A 19,967-nucleotide genomic window follows, 5' to 3' on the forward strand; every position below is an offset into this window, starting at 1 on the left:
AACATAGTAATAAGGAAAATAATGAGATGGTCCTTGTTCAAAAGTTTGCATACCCTTAGTACTTACTATTGTTTATTGCCCTCTTTAGCATCAATGACGGCATGCAGTCTTTTGTGGTAGTTGTGGATTAGGCCTTTGATTTTCTCAGGTTGAAGAGCTGCCCATTTTTGGCAAAAAAGCCTCCCGGTCCTACAAATCTTTGGTTTGCCATGCATGAACTGCATGCTTGAGATCTCCCCAATGAAACTGAGGTCAAGAGACTGTGATGGTCACTCCAGCACCTTCACTTTTTTTCTGCTGTAGCCACTGAAGGATCAACTTGGCCTTGTGTTTTGGATCATTGTCATGTTGGAAGATCCAAGCTTTTTTTTCTTGCAACTCAACTGTGTAGCCCATTTTTGTTCAAGTACCTCCTTATTATGCATCTTGAAACAGCAACACCACCTGTTTGCAGAGAAGCCTGTATGTCAGCTGAAGTGGTTTGTGGGTTTTTCTTGGTAGCTTGACAAATGATCCTTCCATTTGTGGCTGAAATCTTGGCTGATCTACCTGACCATGACCTGGTAACATCAGAACCCCTTACTTTCCACTTTTCTTATCAGAGTTTGAACACTACTGACAGGCATTTTCAGAGCTCCGGATATATTTTATATATCCTTATACTGCTCTTTTGACCCCTATGGCTTGGTATTGCTTTCCCCATGGCTTGGTATCCAGAAAAGTCAGTGCAGCTCCGCATGAATTTAATTTGACTGATTATAATCAAAGAGGTTACAGGTATGGACACTCTCCCTTAATTACCCTTAATTTGAACCTGTGCGTGTCACCTTGTGTGCATTTTATCAGCCCCAACATTCAAGAGTATGTAAACATTTAATCAAGCCCATTTGGGTGATTTCAGTTATCATTATGATTTAACAAGGGCACACATAATTATGTGATAATCAATTGCCTTGCCTGAGAACACTCACTAATTAAATGGAAATCTTTCTGCACAATTAGTTATATTTTCTAAATTTTTCACAAATTCTACCAGGGTATGTAAACTTATCTCGATCAATCAGTGGTCTTTTGGTGGTGCAAGTGGGGTCTACACAATATTATAGAGGTGGTTTCAATGTTGTGTCTGGCTGGTATATATAATATATATTTTATAATAATAGTTGATATATATATGTGTGCATACAGTATATGACTACTGTATATACAATCATATATACACAATCTCACATATAAATTATATACACTGTGTATATTAATATATAAAAATGTATAATGTTGTATTCATTGTCTTTATTGTCTGTTTTTGGTATTGTAAGGCTGTCACTAATCTTTGGGAGAAATGCAAGTAGAGAATTTTATTGTATTATGTGCACATGACATTGTATATGAACTTAAACATAGACTTGAACTTTAAGGTACAGATAGTACATTTTTGCTTAATCGGGACTAAAACCCAACAGGTGGAAAACTATTGAAGATTTTTAAGAAGCAAACTCCACCTTCACACAATGTTAGGATGCTGTGTTTATGCTACTAATGTCAGTTACAACAATAACTTGTTGTTTTTTTCATTTTTTTAGATCAAGATAAACATGGGAGTGGCCATGCCAGAAAGGATGGGCCCAGGGTACGTCAGCCATCTGGATGTTGGAGAGGCTGTCGCTTCAGTGGTGGAGCGGAGGAACAGTTCCCACAAAGTGTTCTGTGTTAGCTCTCCTGCTGACCTCAAAACAATCATTCTGGAAGGAAAAGTCTAAAGATTTCATGGAAGACTATGCCTTGAAGAACAAGTAGTAAAAGCACTTATGTAAACACATACACCTTACCTTTTAGAGCAGTTATAATAGAACTGTAGTGAGCACCAGTAATCTTCAGCATTACTAGATTACCCGCTATATGTTCACCTTCTGTATAAATTTTTAGTCGCATTTTACTTTAATATACACATACCTGGTCTAGTTGGAAAGGTACATGTTTATTCATTAGATGTAATTTAGAAGGAGATGCTTACCTGAACACTCAGAGCTAATGGCCAAATCAGGGGTGGTATGAAAATTTCTGTGGAAGTGATTATTTAATGTAAGCCCTAAATATGGTCAAAACCACAAAGACTGAAAAATGGTTCATGGTATCTTCATTTTGTAGGAAGCTGCTGTCTGCTGTAAGATACTAGAACTTTAAACAAATTAATAAATGATGCAGCCTTCTAAACAAATAAGACCAAGATGGTCTAAAGAGGGGCTTTTCACATTGTAAGTATGAATTGCCAGTGTTTAAACCACCATAATGACTTGGTGTGGGTTACATGAAAAAACACTATCTCACTTTTATTGGGAATAAAAAAATGTGTTTATGCAATCTTCAAAATCAGTCAAAGAATCAATTCTATAGGTAGAACCAATTGACACACTTAAACAGAGTTCTAGTTATATATATATATCAGGGGATGAAGCACACGTCATCCTCTGATCATTGCAATATCTGTTTTCCTAAATAGTTTTGAATGAAGCCCAAAAAGAATTTTGGTTTATTTTAAAAGGGCCAAAATAGTAGCATTTAAAATGAGATTTGGAAGTGCTGAGTGGTCTTTCGGTAAAGTAAATGTAAAGAAATCCAATGTAAAAGGAGTAGCAAAATCTTAGCATTCAGTTCTATTCTAACATTTATGTGAAAGCAAATGAAGAACAGTGTTTGCATTGTATGAGTTTCACCTTAATGCTCCTGCTACTTTAGAGTAGTGTGTCTGTTGCCTGCTTTTTACACTCCAAATAATCTTTACCTTTCTTGCATGTTATATTAGTCTGAAAGCGGCTTTTCACTGGATGCTGTGTGATGTGCAGCCATTCACATTGTGCTTAACCTGCGTACAAACAAAAGATGATGCTTTTTTAACCGGTAACGGTGCTTGCTCGCAGTCAGAAACATTATTTTTTCCTTCAATTTTATTTTCCTGGTTGTGCATGCTGTGCAGTAGCAAGGAACATGCTTAGAAACTGCATGGAATGTGTAATATTTTTATTATCACACAATTCTATTTTTAAAAGCACTTTCAAATAAACAAAACAAGCATATTCTTTCTTTTTTATGCAATATCAGTGTATTATGTTTATTTAATTATTAAATATTTATTAGTGAGATTCCACACTGTCCTCCAAACTTTACAGGTCATAATGTCACCGTACACCCCATTGCATGATAAGATCTCATCAAGGCCTCTATTCTTCAATTTTCTAATTCTCATTGTTCCACAATTGGACCACAGTGAACCCGCTATACTTTAACGCTAAATTATCACATGACAAACAGACATGCATGCCAGCACTCACTCATATTGGACTGCAAATCATCATATCTTATTTCTTTATGATGAGACAGGAGGCATACTGTAAGAACCAGGAGAAAACCGGTGTAGACATGCATAGAATATGTAAAGTCCATACTGATTCTGATGGGGCTGGGCGGTAATGATTTCCTCTCTCCAGGGTTTGCTGTACAGCAAAATTTCATTCATTTCATCTCTTTCATTTCTGTAATGGGAATTGGCAAAGAGGTTCCAGAATTAAAGAAGGTAAAAGTGAAGGGGCATCCAGTAAATATTCAAAACATCACTCATAATCAACCTGTAACGTCTCCTTCTGCAGTACACTCATTAGGAAAGCCAACTTAAGAACTACGACTCTAATATTTCACTTTTAGAAAACTTTAGGCTGATACAGCTCAAAAAACAAGTTACATTTAAAAATATTTTGTACTGTGTTGCTTTGCATCCTCACAACATTCATTCTTTCTTATCAGCAATAGAAGTCCACTTTTTGGTGTGAATTCTAAAGTAAAACTAACGAGACTCCTACAGTGTCCAACCCGCTATATCCTAACACAGGGTCACGGGAGCCAAACTCAGCCAGCACAAGGCGCAAGGCAGGAACAAACCCTGTGTAGGGTGCCAGCCCACCGCAGGGTGCACACACACACACACACACACACACACGCACACACACACACCAGGGACAATTTAGGATCGGCAATGCACCTAACCACTGTCCTTTCCTCCTCTTCTTGTTATTTTTCTGCTTTTTGCTTCCAGACATGTCTGTCCCCTTCATGATTTATGAAAATGGTGCTGATTGTATTTAACATTACTAAAAAAAGTACCATTCATCACAGACACTCCATGCTGCCCACAGTGACAATATTTCCGCAGAAAAATCAGAAGTGACCACTTCATTTCATTGTATGAATTCCAATTGATAATCAAGCTAGTTTGTGAATGCTATGAAACATATGTGGAAAAACTGGATTGTCTTTCTCTTTTCTGAATTGCCCATTGATGAGGTTCTTCAAATGATTTGTTGCATGTAGCATTCTGTGTTTTATCTTTCAAGAATGTCTACTTGCTAGGTGTCAGTCTTGTAAAATTAATAAGCACGTTATCTTACGAGTTACTTCACACACTCAGAAAGCCCGTAGGCCCTTAGGCACGTAGGCACGAGAGGCACGGTTTAAAACCATGTGCCCTCTACACCTAACACATGGCAAGGCTGGTCATTAACTCTTGATAGCCACTCCTGATGAGAAAACAAATCTCCAATACAAGTGATTGAAATGTCAGCAGAGCCACCTCACCTGTTTACGCAGCCTTAAACAGAGATTTTAACTCTCCATCAGGTACTAATTTCAGATATGTTATGCTTAAGAAATATGAACTACAACTAGCAAGCAGAGTCTCTACAACCAACAGCTAACAGTAGGGCATCAATTCATGCAATTTTTACATCTATGAAAGCTTTTTCAGTTACCACAATCTATCTGAACCCCAGTGTTAAACTATAGAATATAGTAAAGTGCTATTGAAATATTTTTATATACTGTACTAATACATGGTTTGTCATGTGGTGAGTGTGGCAACGCATGGTAATTAGTCCATGCTCCCACTAATACATATAATTACATTATATTCTGTTATTTCTGAATATATCTTTTGATGAAGTAAATTAACAAAAAATAAAAGTACTCCAAGTTATAAAACAGTTAAATAAGTCTGTGAAATGCACTGGAATCTCACACCAGGCATACTTTGTCTCTGCATTCATTCACCATTGCCTGATCATTTTGGATTGTAATTTTAAAAATTTTGGATTTTCCCTTTGACGTTTGCTTTAACAATGTTTGTTCTGACACTCATCAATTCACTGCATTTCAATCTTTTGTTCCTGATGCATCTCTGAATTTTGATTCACACCCTGATAATTTGGAGTAGAGTCCAATTGTGGCAAAGAGCACAACTTGAGGTGACGAGTCTCCTATTGGTGACTCTCCCAGATGTTTGGATGGGGAGGTTTTCAGGATTTAAGGCAGCTATGACATCTTGTATGTGTGTCAATGGAACCAAGTACATGGGAACAGAGGAAAAGAATTCAGAAAATAATACAGCAGATGAAATATAGAGATCAACCAAAATATTTTTTCACTGGATAACAAATTCTTACAATAATCAGTGAGGGAAAGATGAATTATATTAAGCTGATCAAAACATGAAACTGTATTTTCTATGAGAAATGATGTAATGGCATCAATGATTTAAAAAATTATTGTCATTAGGAACAGACCTATTTTGTATTTCTTTAACAGCATTAAAAATTTGAAGACCAATAATAGAAAGCCAATCTGGTGGCCATGCTGTTACAACGCTATTTTTGTTTCATTTAATTGCCACTATATTGTCACTTGACCTCTACTTTGGTTCAGTGTAAAATTTTGTACAGTATATAAAATGAATCTGAAAGGCAGCTCAGTATTGTTGATTTCATGCAAAATATTCCTAAAGGCATTTTCTATACTGCGTGAAATTGTTCCTGTCATTTATATCTGACTGTGGTGGATTGGCACCCTGCCCAGGATTGGTTCCTGCCTTGTGCCCTGTGTTGGCTGGGATTGGCTCCAGCAGACCCCCGTGACCCTGTGTTCAGATTCAGCGGGTTGGAAACTTGATGGATGGATTTACATCTGAAATGCCTCATGTGATATCAGTGTTTCTGGAGTTACCATTTGTGAGGAGTCATTCGGTTTATAAGCTGTTTGGGTCAAAATTTTGGTAAGAATGTGAAAGCGTTGTTGATTTGCAACTTGATCCAAACAAAAAGCAATTTAGATGTGCTCTGTTATTTCCATTAAAAAAACAAAGGGAATGCATTCAGTTTGTACCAGAGTTGGAGTGCATGTGTTGCTGGAAAGATCTTCATCTTTGTGCTGTTTTTTTTTTTCCTAATCATTCTACAGAATAAATCTCATTGAGTTTGCGGCATGTTTATGGTATAAACCACAGATTCAATTTAGAAACATATAAATGAATAAAACATAAATAAGCAAGTACTTGAAGAGAAAGTGATACATTTTCAAAACATGTTGATACTGGCATAATTTTTAAAATGTAAAAATATACATCTGGGTGGAGCTGCAGTGTAAAAATTCCTTTTGAACTAAGATGAGTCAATTTTGATGCTGGACCACATGTGGGCTCCCGCTACTTGTTATAATTTATTCTTTCTTGTGATTTTATTATAGAGGGCAGACCATTCAGTTGTAATGCCTCCTACGTCTGTTTAATTGTGCTTTGCATTGCCATATGTGCAAGTGTGGAAGAGATGGCTAGCAGATGCACTTCACTGATTTCTGGTGGTGACCCCAATGTCTGCTTTTATTTGTATTCAGTGAAAAGCATTTACTTGGTGTTGACAACAAAATAAAGGCTTGGTTGTTAATGTTATGATTTTGTTCAACACCCACAATACTTAGAAACACATTTCAATGCCATCCATGCTATTATAGGGTTTCCCTCTGCTGTACCTTCATCAGAAAATGATTGTCTCAGTTTATGTTATTGTTTTTTTGTCTATTAGCATGTTTTAATAAATTTTGTTTGAATTGAAACTAACACTATGTGCCTTTTTATTAAAACCAGAAGTTCACAATGTAAAGATTTACTTTAGATGTTTAGAAAATTGGAGCTGAGAATGCAGCAAGAGAAGGTCCATCCTATGAGAGCACACTATGTGATGAACTGGCTTTCTGTCCAGAGCTGGCAGCCCTGGCACCACCAGTCTATAGGGAAAGTCTGAGTTATCCATAACCATAATATGGATGGATATCTGTCTGCCCCTGGTTTCTGAAAATGCAGTCATTATAGGGAATAGGGCTAGACTTCTTTCATAAAGTTTAATGTATTGTCAATTATGCCATTTTTACATTCACTATTTGGTGTTGGAGTGAATTCGCATGTGACCTGTGACCACCAATGGACTTGCATCCCAGTCCACTTCTGTCCTGACCATTAATTACCAGATTAATTTAATTGAGTTCAGGATAATGGGGGTGCCGAACAGGCTGCCATTCCACCCATATTCACACTCATTCATTTTAGCCCACATTTACATTACATGTATGTCTTTGGACTGTTGGTGAAAAACTGCCGTACCTGATGAAAACTTCACATAGAAACAGACAGAACGTGCAAAAAACATGAATAGGATTCAAAGCCAGTCTATTAGTGCAGTGAAGCAGCACCCCAAACTATAGGTCCACCATATCACTCCTTCCCACGGGTCTCTAATGGAAAAAGCTATTTCAGAAAATTAATATATGTATTGTGGCAGACGACCAGGGATCCAGCCCCGCCGGGACACCTGGAGGAAGGACTGACCGAGAGAGTGGCACTACTCTTCCCTGGGTGCCTGGACGGTCCTAGAGCCTTGGAGGACAGTGCTTCTGCCACACCAGGAAGTGCTGCTGGACCAGGGATGGTGTACACCCAGGAGTGCTTCCGGGTTCAAGGGTTGCACTTCCGCCACACTGGGGAGTACTGCCAGAAGTTCGTCATCGGGCACCTGGAGCACATCCGGGACGTTATAAAAGGGGCCGCCTCACTCCATTCGGGGAGCCGGAGTCGGGTGGAAGTGGACGGAGCTTGCGAGAGAGGAGGGGAGGCGGTTGAAGGACCAAGGACTGAGCAATCATGTAAATAGTGTAAATAGTGTGTAATAAACGTGTGTATTGTGGACATTTTGGTGTCGTGTCTGTCTGTGGCTGGGCTATCTTTTACAGGATGCATATCTGATACCGTATTCCTGAATGACAGACTGACATAGATATAATGCTTAGCATTGCTGCCTGACAGTCCCAGGTGGCTGCTCTCTTTCCCAGCCACTGTCTCTTCCCATGCCCACTAGAGCTTCCTCCAACATCCCAAAGACATGCATTATAAGGTAGTTCTCTAATCTAAACTGGCTCTGCATGGATGAGAGTAGATGCATATGTGATTGTGCCCGACAATAAAGTGGCATCCCATTTATTGTTTCCTGCCTTGTGTCCAACAGTACTGTGTTAGGCCGCAGCTCCTCAAACCCCTGCAATGGAAACATTGGATTCAGTAAGTAATTGTGATGGGCTAGTAGACTGTATTTGGGTCACAGAATGCAAAGAAAATTATGAATGTATGCATCTAACTACTTATCAAACTCATATAATCCAATTCAGGGTCTTGGGAAGATATCCTATGTTCCTGCGCAAGCAAGGAATCAAATGTAGATGGGGTGCTGGGCATATTTATCCATCCATCCATTTTCCAACCCGCTGAATCCGAACACAGGGTCGCGGGGGTCTGCTGGAGCCAATCCCAGCCAACATAGGGCACAAGGCAGGAACCAATCCCAGGCAGGGTGCCAACCCACCGCAGCCAACCCACTGCAGGGGCATATTTATACATAAACTGAAACAGGGCCAGCTTAAAGTCGCAAACTAACATCCTTATTTGGGATGTGGGAGAAAATCTGGAGATCCTTTAGAAAATCAAACAAAGACACAGGGATAACCCCAAACAAATGTGTCTTGGATTTGAATCAGTTCTCCTGAAGCTGTAAGGTAACAAACTATGAAGATATCATAAATTATCATATGTATACATTAAACTAACTTTACATAAAAAATGGGCTCTCCACCTAAAGATACAATGCAGTATAATTATTGAAAACTTTACTCTAGAGTCTAACGGCTGATTAAGGTAAACTTGCAATAGATCCCATCCATGTCAAGAGTCCTCTTTTTTCTAGTCAGTGTTTGTTGGCTTTTGGAACTTGTCCTGATGGGATGATAGATGGATTCTTGCTTCCTTCCTTTTGCTAAAGTTATAAAAAGCCGAATGAGAGATAAATAAGCAGCAGAAGGCAGTGCTTGCTTCCCCTTGACTCTTTTGATATGCTGAATGTGAAAGTCATGCTGTTCCGATTAAGGCTTTTGCGGAAAGAGGCGACATCCACAGAGAGAGAGCATTGCGTGCTAACTGCCTTCTCAAGGTACCACAGAGCTGAGTCAGTCTGGGTCCGGTCCAAACCATTGAGGCGTGTGGCTTTCACAGCATGCTGGCTCACAGTGTCTCTTCATATGCAAAAAAAAAACAAAAAAAAGAAAAGGTCTCCCAAGTTCAGCACATTTATAAATCAGGGCGTTTACAGGAGTTTAAAAGGCTTTAATAAAATGCTGACTTTTCACAAATAAACGGACGTGAAACACATGCACCTGAAATGACTGTGCTATGCAGACTGCCAATTTGGGACTTGATAATTTGTCAATAGGTATGAGACTGAGTTATGATTAATGGCTTCTTTGAACTCTTTTCCAAGTATCCATTCTTCATACGATTTGTGTATTTTCTATTTTGCTTACCTTAGTGTGGCGCCTTTGGTTGACCGCACAGTAATGAATGAATGATTGAATCTCATGCTCATTCTTTTCCTTGCACTCACCGCAGAAAATATTTGCAACTTTAAATACATTGACAACATGTTTGTAGCTCAAAGAGAAGACCAGAATCCATAGAACACAACAAATAAACACACAGTAATGATATGTGGCACTTGGTGCCACTGCCCACCTGGCAAGTTGTTTTGCCTGTCTAAGGTAAAGTCATCTCTGATGGAGGATCACAGGAATCGTCTTTCATCGGATTGGCTGGCCCAGCACTGACTCAGCTGTGGCATGGCCAATAAGGCGAGGCAGCTTGTTGGCCAAGGTCTTCAGGACTCTGAACAAATCCAAGTCCTATTATGTGATATCATCTACTGTTGAATTCTGCTCTACTTGTAATATTTCTATTGCACTATTATATTGTATTGAGGATTACTTGTGATCTGTTCTGTGTATTGTATTGTATTTACCACCTTTGTTTGACTCCCACTGCACGCCCATCCTACATGGAAAGGGGGTCTTTCCTAAGGTTTTTCCCATTTTTTTCCCTACAAGGGTTTTTTTTTGGGTGTTTTTCCAAGTCGTCTTAGAGAGTCAAGGCTGGGGGGCTGTCAAAAGGCATTGCACTTCTTGTGTGATTTTGGGCTATATAAAAATAAATTGTATTGTATTGCATTGTATATGTGACATGCCAAAGCTGAGGGCATAAGAACTGGCAGGGAGTAATGCTAATGTATCATTGCTCTACTACATTTTATCCTATCTATTTGAGTTTAAACATGGCAATTACTAGTGAAGATCAACGCACCAAAGCAAATTTGTTGGGTTTGCCATTGACCTTGGCTGGCAAATTTTTCCCTGAAAAATTGCTGTGTGGTCAGCTTAGACAAACTATTTTTTCCCAGTGCCCCATGATGCTCTGTGAGATTAGCATGACATTACAGAACTGTAGCAGCATACTGGATGTGTTACCTGGCTGATTTGTGTTTGCATGTGCAGAAGTTTCATATTTGTGCTATTGAAAGCATGTTCCACCTCACCCTCTGCCCAATCTACTTCACACATACAGGAATAGTTTTTGCTGTATACATGCATGAGTGATGCCACTACCTGAGCAGTATTGTGTCCAAATCTGCACCCTGCATGTGTTTAAAAAAATAGTGGTATTTTCATTTGAGGGGTACATTAGCTGACCATAATGAGAATATTATGAAAATATTTGTTCTGCATAGCATCATTGTATGTTTGGAGTTTACTGCAAAATTAAGCATGTTATGCTCCTCGCTACTGCATGTAGCGCAGAATAGGTACTGACAGGGACAGCCACCCAAGTATAAAACGCTGACCTTCGCATCACAGACACTGTTGGTGTTAGTTAGTCATAGTGATAGGAGCTTGGGAGACACCGAGAGAGATAAAGGACTCAGATTATATTATTATGTAAACTCACATTATAATTTTATATTGGGGGAAATGGTGGCATAATGGTTGTGGCTCTGAGGCTAGGGATCTGCACTGGCAATCGGAAGGTTGCCGGTTCGAATCCCGTAAATGCCAATATGGACTCTGCTCTGTTGGGCCCTTAAGCAAGGCCCTTAACCTGCAATTGCTAAGCGCTTTGAGTAGTGAGAAAAGCGCTATATAAATGCAAAAATTATTATTAAAAATTATTATTATCACTGCTGCCTCACAACTCAGATCTAATTTTTGGCAACAATAATCAGTCCTGCACAGCTGGCAGATGCTTCCCTAGCCCTCGGGGACACTTAAAAGACCATTTGTCCATTATAATCCACTCAAAACTAGTTCAGTTTCTCCTTCCCTATTGATTTTAATGTGTTTTGCTGAGTTTGGCAACATTCCCAAACATTTCAGTGATCAGCGGGGTTCGTTCATCACTAGTTATTATACATGTACCCCCGAATGCTTATACACTCTGTTTGCTAGCATTTTTCATCAATCTGAGTATTTGAAACATTAACCTTAGTGCTCACTTCTCGCAGTGACTGCAGAAATTTATTTTATAGTTGCACAGGATTACAGGCCTTTTTGCATTGGGTCCTGTATCAAACTATTGTCCTAGGCAAAGAAGAATCAGTTGTCTTCCCTGAACTCAGAAAGATATCAAAGAAAAACAGAGTATTATGAAAAAGTTTTGTCTCAAAAATAAAGCATAAATTATAAAGCCCCTTCTGGTCTGCACAGTATAAAGTCAGATTGATGACACAGGATGGTGTTGCATTTTGAATTTTATATCTGAGCCTGAATCCTATATCTCAAACATCCAACTAAGAGGACTATTTTCTGTTTAAACCTGAGCATTGAAGTGTTTAATTTTCCTTGCTTTTTCTACATTTTTTGTTCTAATTAAACAGAGTTTTGTTGTCTTAAGCTTCCTACCGTGTCCTGCACCATCATTTCGTTGTGCTACAACATGAATGCAGAGGAAAGGAAAGAGATAGCAAACATTTTTTAAAATTTTCTATTACCTGTCAGTGACAAGTACTGTTGCCAATAGGATCATAAAATATTAAGTAGTGAGTATTTACTGTGACTGAGAATGAAAGAAAAGTTTCACATTGGTATTTTCAACGGCTCACTTCTTGACAGAAATATCACCACCCGCTCCAGAATTTCACACAACTATAGACTTTTCACTGGTGTTGGCCCTGATCAGGATTGCACAAGGAGTCCACACACAGAATTTTTATAAAACAGCTCCTTGAACATTGAAGCTTAAAATCAATAACAAACAAAATCCAAAAACTCCTTAAAAAGGAACTAGCTTTTTCAAGCAAAACAGAAGGTCTTTCCTTTAGTGAAAAAAAAATTAGAACTTGTGATTCACCTTCAAATAAAATGGCCACTGAAATGTAACATGCATACAAATGTTGTGCACACCTCTAGCAATTGTTATATCAACACATTTAAAACATGTTTTTTAACACGAGGATTCCATTCCGTATCATTTTTAATTTAGTTTTATTTTGGTTGTGTATTGTTTTTCTTTGTTTACGCGATGCAGTTTAGAAGCTCACACGACTACGTGTTCGTGTTTACTCTTTGAGTAAATCAATAGCATCATCAATAAAAACTACTCAGAATAAAACTCTAAATGTGATCATTAAAAAAAGATTAGAAAATATACTGGTGATAGACTATGAGTGCTCATAATGTATTAAAATTAATGAATTTAGTTCAAGAGATTTTTATTAGATTATATATCCTCCTACAAATAAATTTTGTGAAAACTAGGGGCTCCACCCCCTGCTTGCTTTGCTCACTGACCCACAGGGGTGGATGCTTGGCATTCACTATCTCATGGCTGAGCGGTGGGACGCTCCTCCATTAGAGTAAGTGATTGCATTTAAAGAGAAGGCACGGGAGGAAGATGGTTTGGTCCTTAGCTATTATAGATAGAAATTCAGTTACTTGAGTATTTCACTTGTGGAGCATGCCCTGGACACAGACAGACGGACATCGTTAGTTCACCCACAACATGTTTATTTACATACTCCATATTTACAAAAGTGCAGCACAACCCCTAAACTCCCCCAAAGTCCAGGCCTCACAATGCCTTTTGCCTCTCTTCTTCAGGCCCCTTTTATCCCTAACTGGACGTGCTCCAGGTGCCTCCCAACTATCTTCCGCCAGCACTATCCAGTGTGGCGAAAGTACCGGCTGCACACCAGGAAACCCTCCGGGTGTCGCTGGTCTTCTCCCCCCCAGCACTTCCGGGTGTGGCAGAAGTGCTGAGGGCCAGGGCTCCAAAGGCATTGGTGCGCCCCCTGGCGGTGACCACGGGCCCCTATAGGGTTGAGCTTCCAAGCTCAGTTCCCGTGGTCCCCAAAGCCACCAGGGTGGTCACCCCCACGTGGTTTGGGAGAGGCATAAGCCCTCCTCCTGTCTTAAGGGGCGTCCCGGCTGAGTACCAACCCCAGCCACCTGTGACACACTACAACTGTCTATTTTAAATGCCAATGAATAATAAAACATAGAGAAAAATAAAATTAAAAAATGAAAGTAAATTACATTAATGCTTCATTAAAAACAATATTATAAATTACTTTATCATCTACTTACATTCTATAAATGTTGCTTTTTTGCATTTCCATTTGCGCATTGTTTGGGATATTTTTCTCTTTCTCGTTTATTGAATAATTCTCTTTGTTCTTGATTTTTATTATATGCAGCTCTTTTTTGTTAATTTTCTTTTATTTGACGTTCATTATCAGCTCTTGCTGGTCTTTTTCTACAGCAATGTATAATTCGACATTCTTGAATAGATAATTTACTTTTCTCCCTTGCCATTATAACTAACTGTGTTGAAGGGCGAGTTAGCAGCACTGAGAGTGTCATAGGTGGTAAGGAGAGAGGATGTAATGATTGGGAAAGCGGTGTGGAGGGGAGTGGTCAAGTCTGAATAACATGGCCATGACAGAAAACCTTTTTAATATGACAGAGCAATTATTTTTTATTAGCTTGCTAAACCTAAGGACTAATTAAGGAAAGATTACAAATATGACCATTCCAGGACTTGAACTGGATTCACAGTCACTGTGTGGAGTCTGCGTGTTTTTTCTTCAACATATGTGTGGCTTTTTTTCCACAACAGTTTTGTTCCACCGTCCTCTCTTTCAAAATCTAAGCATCTTTAGTGTTATTCATGGAGGGTTAGTCATTTATATTTTTTCTTATATAGATAATATACCTTATACCTTTTGTTGCTGGCATGGTGGTGCAAAGGTAGTGCTGCCGTCTTGCAGTAAGGAGGCCAGGGTTTGTGTCCTGGGTCATCCCTGCTTAAAATTTGCATGTTCTCCCCATATCTATGTGGGTTTCCTCTGGTTGCTATAATAGTTTTGTCTTGACAGTTGCAGTGGTCTTGTTTTTAGAAATCAGTGACATTTTCCAGGTTATTTAAGTGAATCAGGGGCATTACAAGCTTACAGGGTTGCCAGGTTATTAAAAAATGTAAAGCCCAAGGATAGTTCAGAAATCATGTAGTGGCACAAAAGACTAGCCTAACACCTGACATAGACAAAATAACACACCAGAAAGAGACCAATGGATTAGATACATACCATCGAAGATGGGGTGAAGGTGCCCCTCATACATTTGAGAATGATAGAAAGGGTATATAACATTGAACAGCAGATTTTAGAATGATAAAGTACAATCACACATGCACACATGGGAGGCAGTCGATGGACTTAACTAAATGTATCTATATGTTGGAGCAGGGGTCAGCAATGCACACTAACACATTTTCTGCTTCCTCTGCAGACTTTCAGAAGGAAACCCCTTCTGACCTCTCTTCTGGCTCTGACCCTCAAAGCACACCCCTTCCTGGGAACCCTGTACAGTATAAAACCATCCTGTTTAAGTTCAGTTGTCGACTCAGTATGTTAAGACTACTCTCTTTTTGATCATTTTGAAAAAGCTCTTTTCTTAAAAATAAAGGGTGGATACCCCAAACCTTTTTCTTGGCTTTTTCTCTTTCGTACACTATATGCAAAGGTCAGAAGAGCAGGGAAAGGGATCCTTGATGGATAAAAAAGTTTTTCGGACAGTTTGAAAAATAACTCAAACTTTGGTCTCGTCCGTTACAGGAGATGGACGTCTGAAGCGGAGCTCCGTTAGCAGCGGCTTTATTTTCTCACATATTTCTTATTATTTTGAGGTATCCTGTATTTACCCGACCCGAGGAGCTTCCACTACAGTATATAAACATGAGTAGCAAGAAGAGAGGTCAGAAAAAACCGGAAAGGAAACTTAAAGCTATATCAAAGTCTAGACAGACATCAGGCCCAAGTACGAGGTATGGCCTCTTGGAGACTGACCCGGAACAGGCAGACGAATGTGCAGACTTCCTAGGACCCCGCTCCACTGCATTGTCTCCAGTCGAGAGCGAAAATGGGAGAGAGGGTGCAAGTGATGCAGGTCATGATGGATCGCCGATTTCAGAAGATCACTCGAAACTAGAAAAGGCCTTGCAGTACGTGCTCTCATCTACTCCTCGCGAGCCCGAAGCATCGGCTGTAACAGGGGCTGCAATTCCACCCGCAGAGCACGAAAGTCGAAACGATCTGTCAGAACTGAAGGAAATAATCACAACATTGGCCACGGCCACAGCTAAGGCCGTAAATGAGCTTATGACGAGAAACTGCGACAGGATAACAAAGACCTGGAAATGCGTCTATTTAATCGTTTTGATGCAACCTTTAAAGGTATAGTGGGGAAATTAGAGAAACACATTTAAGAAAATAGATCCAAACTGAAAAAACTTGCAGATCAGCTGGATGACGTTAAGCAGACATTCACGACTCGAATTGAAACAGCGGAACAATTGGCATCTAACGCCGATGAAAAAGCTACAGCTGTGAATTCCGAATGCAAAAAACTCGGAGACAAGACTTGCGGCCCTGGAAGATGGGTGCAGAAGGAATAATATTAGGATCGAAGGTCTACCTGAGAAACGAGAAAGTACAAACCCAGTGAAATTTGCAGCACGGAGTGCGCACAAAGTCCGTATACCCCTATCTTTGGGAGGATTTTGAAAGCTAAAGGTTACCTCTTAGGAATCCAAAACATCTGTATGGGTCCCTCCATGATCTCTGCATAGCCGAATGCGCTGCCAGGTTCTCCTGCTCATGTTCTGCAACATTTGCGGGGTGACTTTCTGGAAAGGTGCATGAACCGCATGTTTCAGTTCATCGTTCGATGAATAACGGCGCTTCCGCACGTCTTCTTTGATAAACCCCCAGAGTGCATTATCTGGGGTTGTGAGATCAGGGCTTCTCGGAGGCCACGGAAGAGGAGCGGGATTGTTGTTTGATCCTCATCCAATCCAACGATTCCCAAAAATATCGTTGAGGCGATCACGCACAGTGATTGCGAAATGGGCATGTGTCCCGTCTTGTTGAAACCAAACACTGTCAAGGACACCCTGGTTTCTCAGTTGTGGGATGAGCCAGCCATTTAGCATTTCCAGATAACTGATTTGGTTAAAAGAACCATCAAAAAAATAAGGGCCAAACAAATGTGGTGCTGTCATTTTGGCCCAGATCATCACGTGTGGTGGGCTATGCTCAATTTCTTCAAAGAAATGTGGATTTTCTTTTCCCCAGAAAAACACGTTTCAATAGCTCCCCTCTTATTGGCAGCATTTACAGAAGCTAGAGACAATCAAATTCTACCTCAAACCTTTCGTCAAGCATTAATCACCGTCTTTCCTAAACAAAATAAGGACTTGTTACAATGTGCATCATACAGACCAATTTCACTTCTAAATAATGATGTTAAGATACTATCAAAAATTATAGCTAGAAGGATGGAGAAAGTGCTGACCTCGGTAATATCACAGGATCAAACTGGATTTATTAAAGGCCAACACTTATCTTCCAATCTTCGACGCATGTTTAATGTAATATATTCACCAGCAAAGTCAAACACCCCAGAGATATTATTATCATTGGATGCAGAAAAAGCATTTGATATGATTGAATGGAACTACATTTTCACTGCATTAGAGAAATTTGGATTTGGCCCGAATATTTGTGCATGGATCAAACTACTGTATACCAATCCAGAAGCTTCAGTTTGTATTAACAACATTTGTTCAGACTACTTTAAACTAGAACGTGCCACCAGACAAGGATGCCACTTATCACCACTGCTGTTTGCAATCGCCATTGAATCACTGACGGTCCACTGTTGAAATGCTTATCAGATAAAGGAGATTATCAGAGAAGGACTGGAAAAGAAAATTTCTCTATATGCAGATGATATGGTTTTATATATATCAGACCCAGAAAACACCGCGCCTGCAGTTTTAACAGCACTTACAGAATTTCAAAAGATCTCTGGTCTCAGAATTAATTTGAATAAAAGTATACTCTTTCCAGTGAATTCACAAGCATATAATATTAGATTGGACACCCTACCTTTTACCATAGCAGATCAGTTTAAATACCTAGGGGTAAATATCAGAAGTAAACATAAAGCTCTTTATCAATAAAATTTCACCGTCTGTATGGAAAAAATTAAGCAAGACTTGCATAGATGGTCAACCTTTCATCTCACTCTAGCTGGAAGAATTAACGTTGTTAAGATGAATATCCTTCCTAAGCTTCTTTTTTTATTTCAAAACATTCCAATATACATCAATAAATCATTTTTTAAGCAATTAGATTCAACCATAACCTCATTTATTTGGAACTCAAAACATTCACGTATCCGAAGAGCGACCCTACAAAGACCTCAGGCAGAAGGTGGCGTGGCTCTACCTAATATTCAGTTTTATTACTGGGCAGCAAACATACAAGCTATAAAAACCTGGACACAAATAGATGAACATTGTGATAAGCTGCCCGGACACAGACAGACGGACACCATGTTTAAGTCCACCACATGTTTATTAAACATAATAATTAGTCCAATATGTGCACAAACCCAGTGCCAAAGCACCAATCTCCCCCAAAGTCCAGGCTCTCACTCAGTCTCTGCCTGCTCGTCAGGCCGCCTCCTCTCCTGCCTCCAAAACCTTGTCCACTCCTCACCCGACTCCAGTCCTTCTCTGCAGGGAGGCGGCCCCTTTTATAAGTGCCCGGATGGGCTCCAGGTGATCCCCGACACTCCCTAGACACTCCCTTGTGTGGCGGAAGTGCCGGCTGTGTTCCCGGAAGCCCTCCGGGTGTTCCCAAACTTCTTCCCCCCAGTACTTCCTGGTGTGGCGGAAGTGTTGGGGTTCCGGGTCCTTCAGGCATGGGGGCGCCCCCTGGCGGAGACCACGGGCCCCTACAGGGTTGGGCTTCCAAGCCCTGCACCCGTGGCCCTCAAAGGAACCAGGGCGGCCGCCCCCTCATGGTCCGGAGGAGGAATGAGCCCTCCTCCTGGGCGTCCCAGCTGGGCACCACCCCCAGCCGCGTGCCACAACATACACAGGCTTGGTCCGCAATAGAAGTAAAATCCTGCGGTACTTCTTTATATTACCTGCTCTGCGGTCCAATAAATGCAATTTATCACAAATATACTAATAACCCAATTGTGCTTCATTCACTCAGAACATGGAACCAATTTACAAAGCAATTTAATATGGAAAATCTTTTATCTGTGGCACCTCTGCATGAGAACCACCTCTTTAAACCCTCGCAAACATATCTAGTTTTTAATATCTGGAAAAGATTTGGGACTAAATTGTTCAAAGATCTTTATATAGACAATATCTTTGCATCCTTTGAACAATTACATTCCAAATTTAACCTTTCAGCTACACATTTCTTTCACTATCTTCAAATTAGAAACTTTGTTAAACAGAACCTGCCCAATTTTCCTCATCTCGTACCCTCCACCATACTGGAAAAAATACTGCTCAATTTCGAGGACTTAGACACCATTTCTGCAATATATAAAATTTTATTAGAGTCCCTTCCTTTCAAAGATCCAAGAAGACAATGGGAAAAAGATCTCTTAATTAATATATCAGAAAAGGAGTGGTAAGAATTCACTCGAGCTCCATATGCGCAAAGCATAGAATTATTCAACTCAAAATTATATATCGAGCTCATCTGTCTCGCTTAAAACTGTCCAAAATATTTCCAGGGCAAGATCCAACCTGCGAACGCTGCAACCAAGCTCCTACCTCACTGGGTCACATGTTTTGGGCCTGCACCAAATTAACATCATTTTGGACCAAAATTTTTAAGTGCCTTTCAGACAGCCTTGGTGTCACAATCCCTCCTAACCCATTAATAGCTGTGTTTGGTGTTCTTCCAGATGGATTTGAAGTGGAGAAGGACAAGCAAACTGTGATTGCATTCACCACACTTTTGGCACGCAGACTTACTGTATTTTGTTAAATTGGAAGAATCCTGACTCTCCTCTTATAAGTCAGTGGGAAACTGATGTTTTATATTATTTGAAATTGGAAAAAATCTAATTCTCAGTTAGAGGATATGTACAGAACTTTTTCAAAACCTGGCAGGATCTAATCAATAATATTTTAGAATAAGAAGAAATAATTATTTCCTCATTTCTTTTCCTTCTCCATTTATCTTTATTGCCCTATTAAACTCAACAATTTAGGTATGTTTACAAGCTTTAAGTATTACTCCTTTGGCCATGCTCTCCTTCTCAGGGGTGGGGTTTGATTTGTTTTCAATCCTATTTTTTGTAAAAATTGATCTATTTGTACGGAATGATTACAATAAAATTAATAAAATATAAAA

The 19,967-nt window shown here is 39.7% G+C and overlaps 1 protein-coding gene across 1 annotated transcript in view; it reads left to right on the forward strand.

Moving 5' to 3' along the window:
* The window catches only part of si:dkey-238o13.4 (uncharacterized protein LOC560780 homolog), a 60,084-nt gene extending 53,154 nt beyond the window's left edge, over positions 1-6,930 (forward strand). Inside the window, exon 6 of the mRNA XM_028809881.2 lies at positions 1,584-6,930. Coding sequence (XP_028665714.1) covers positions 1,584-1,760 — 177 coding nt within the window. The 3' untranslated portion in view covers positions 1,761-6,930. The remainder of the gene's footprint in view (positions 1-1,583) is intronic.
* The last annotated feature ends 13,037 nt before the right edge of the window (positions 6,931-19,967 follow it).

The sequence above is a fragment of the Erpetoichthys calabaricus genome, chromosome 9 (assembly GCF_900747795.2).
Source record: "Erpetoichthys calabaricus chromosome 9, fErpCal1.3, whole genome shotgun sequence".
In the NCBI taxonomy this organism is placed as follows: Eukaryota; Metazoa; Chordata; class Cladistia; order Polypteriformes; family Polypteridae; genus Erpetoichthys; species Erpetoichthys calabaricus.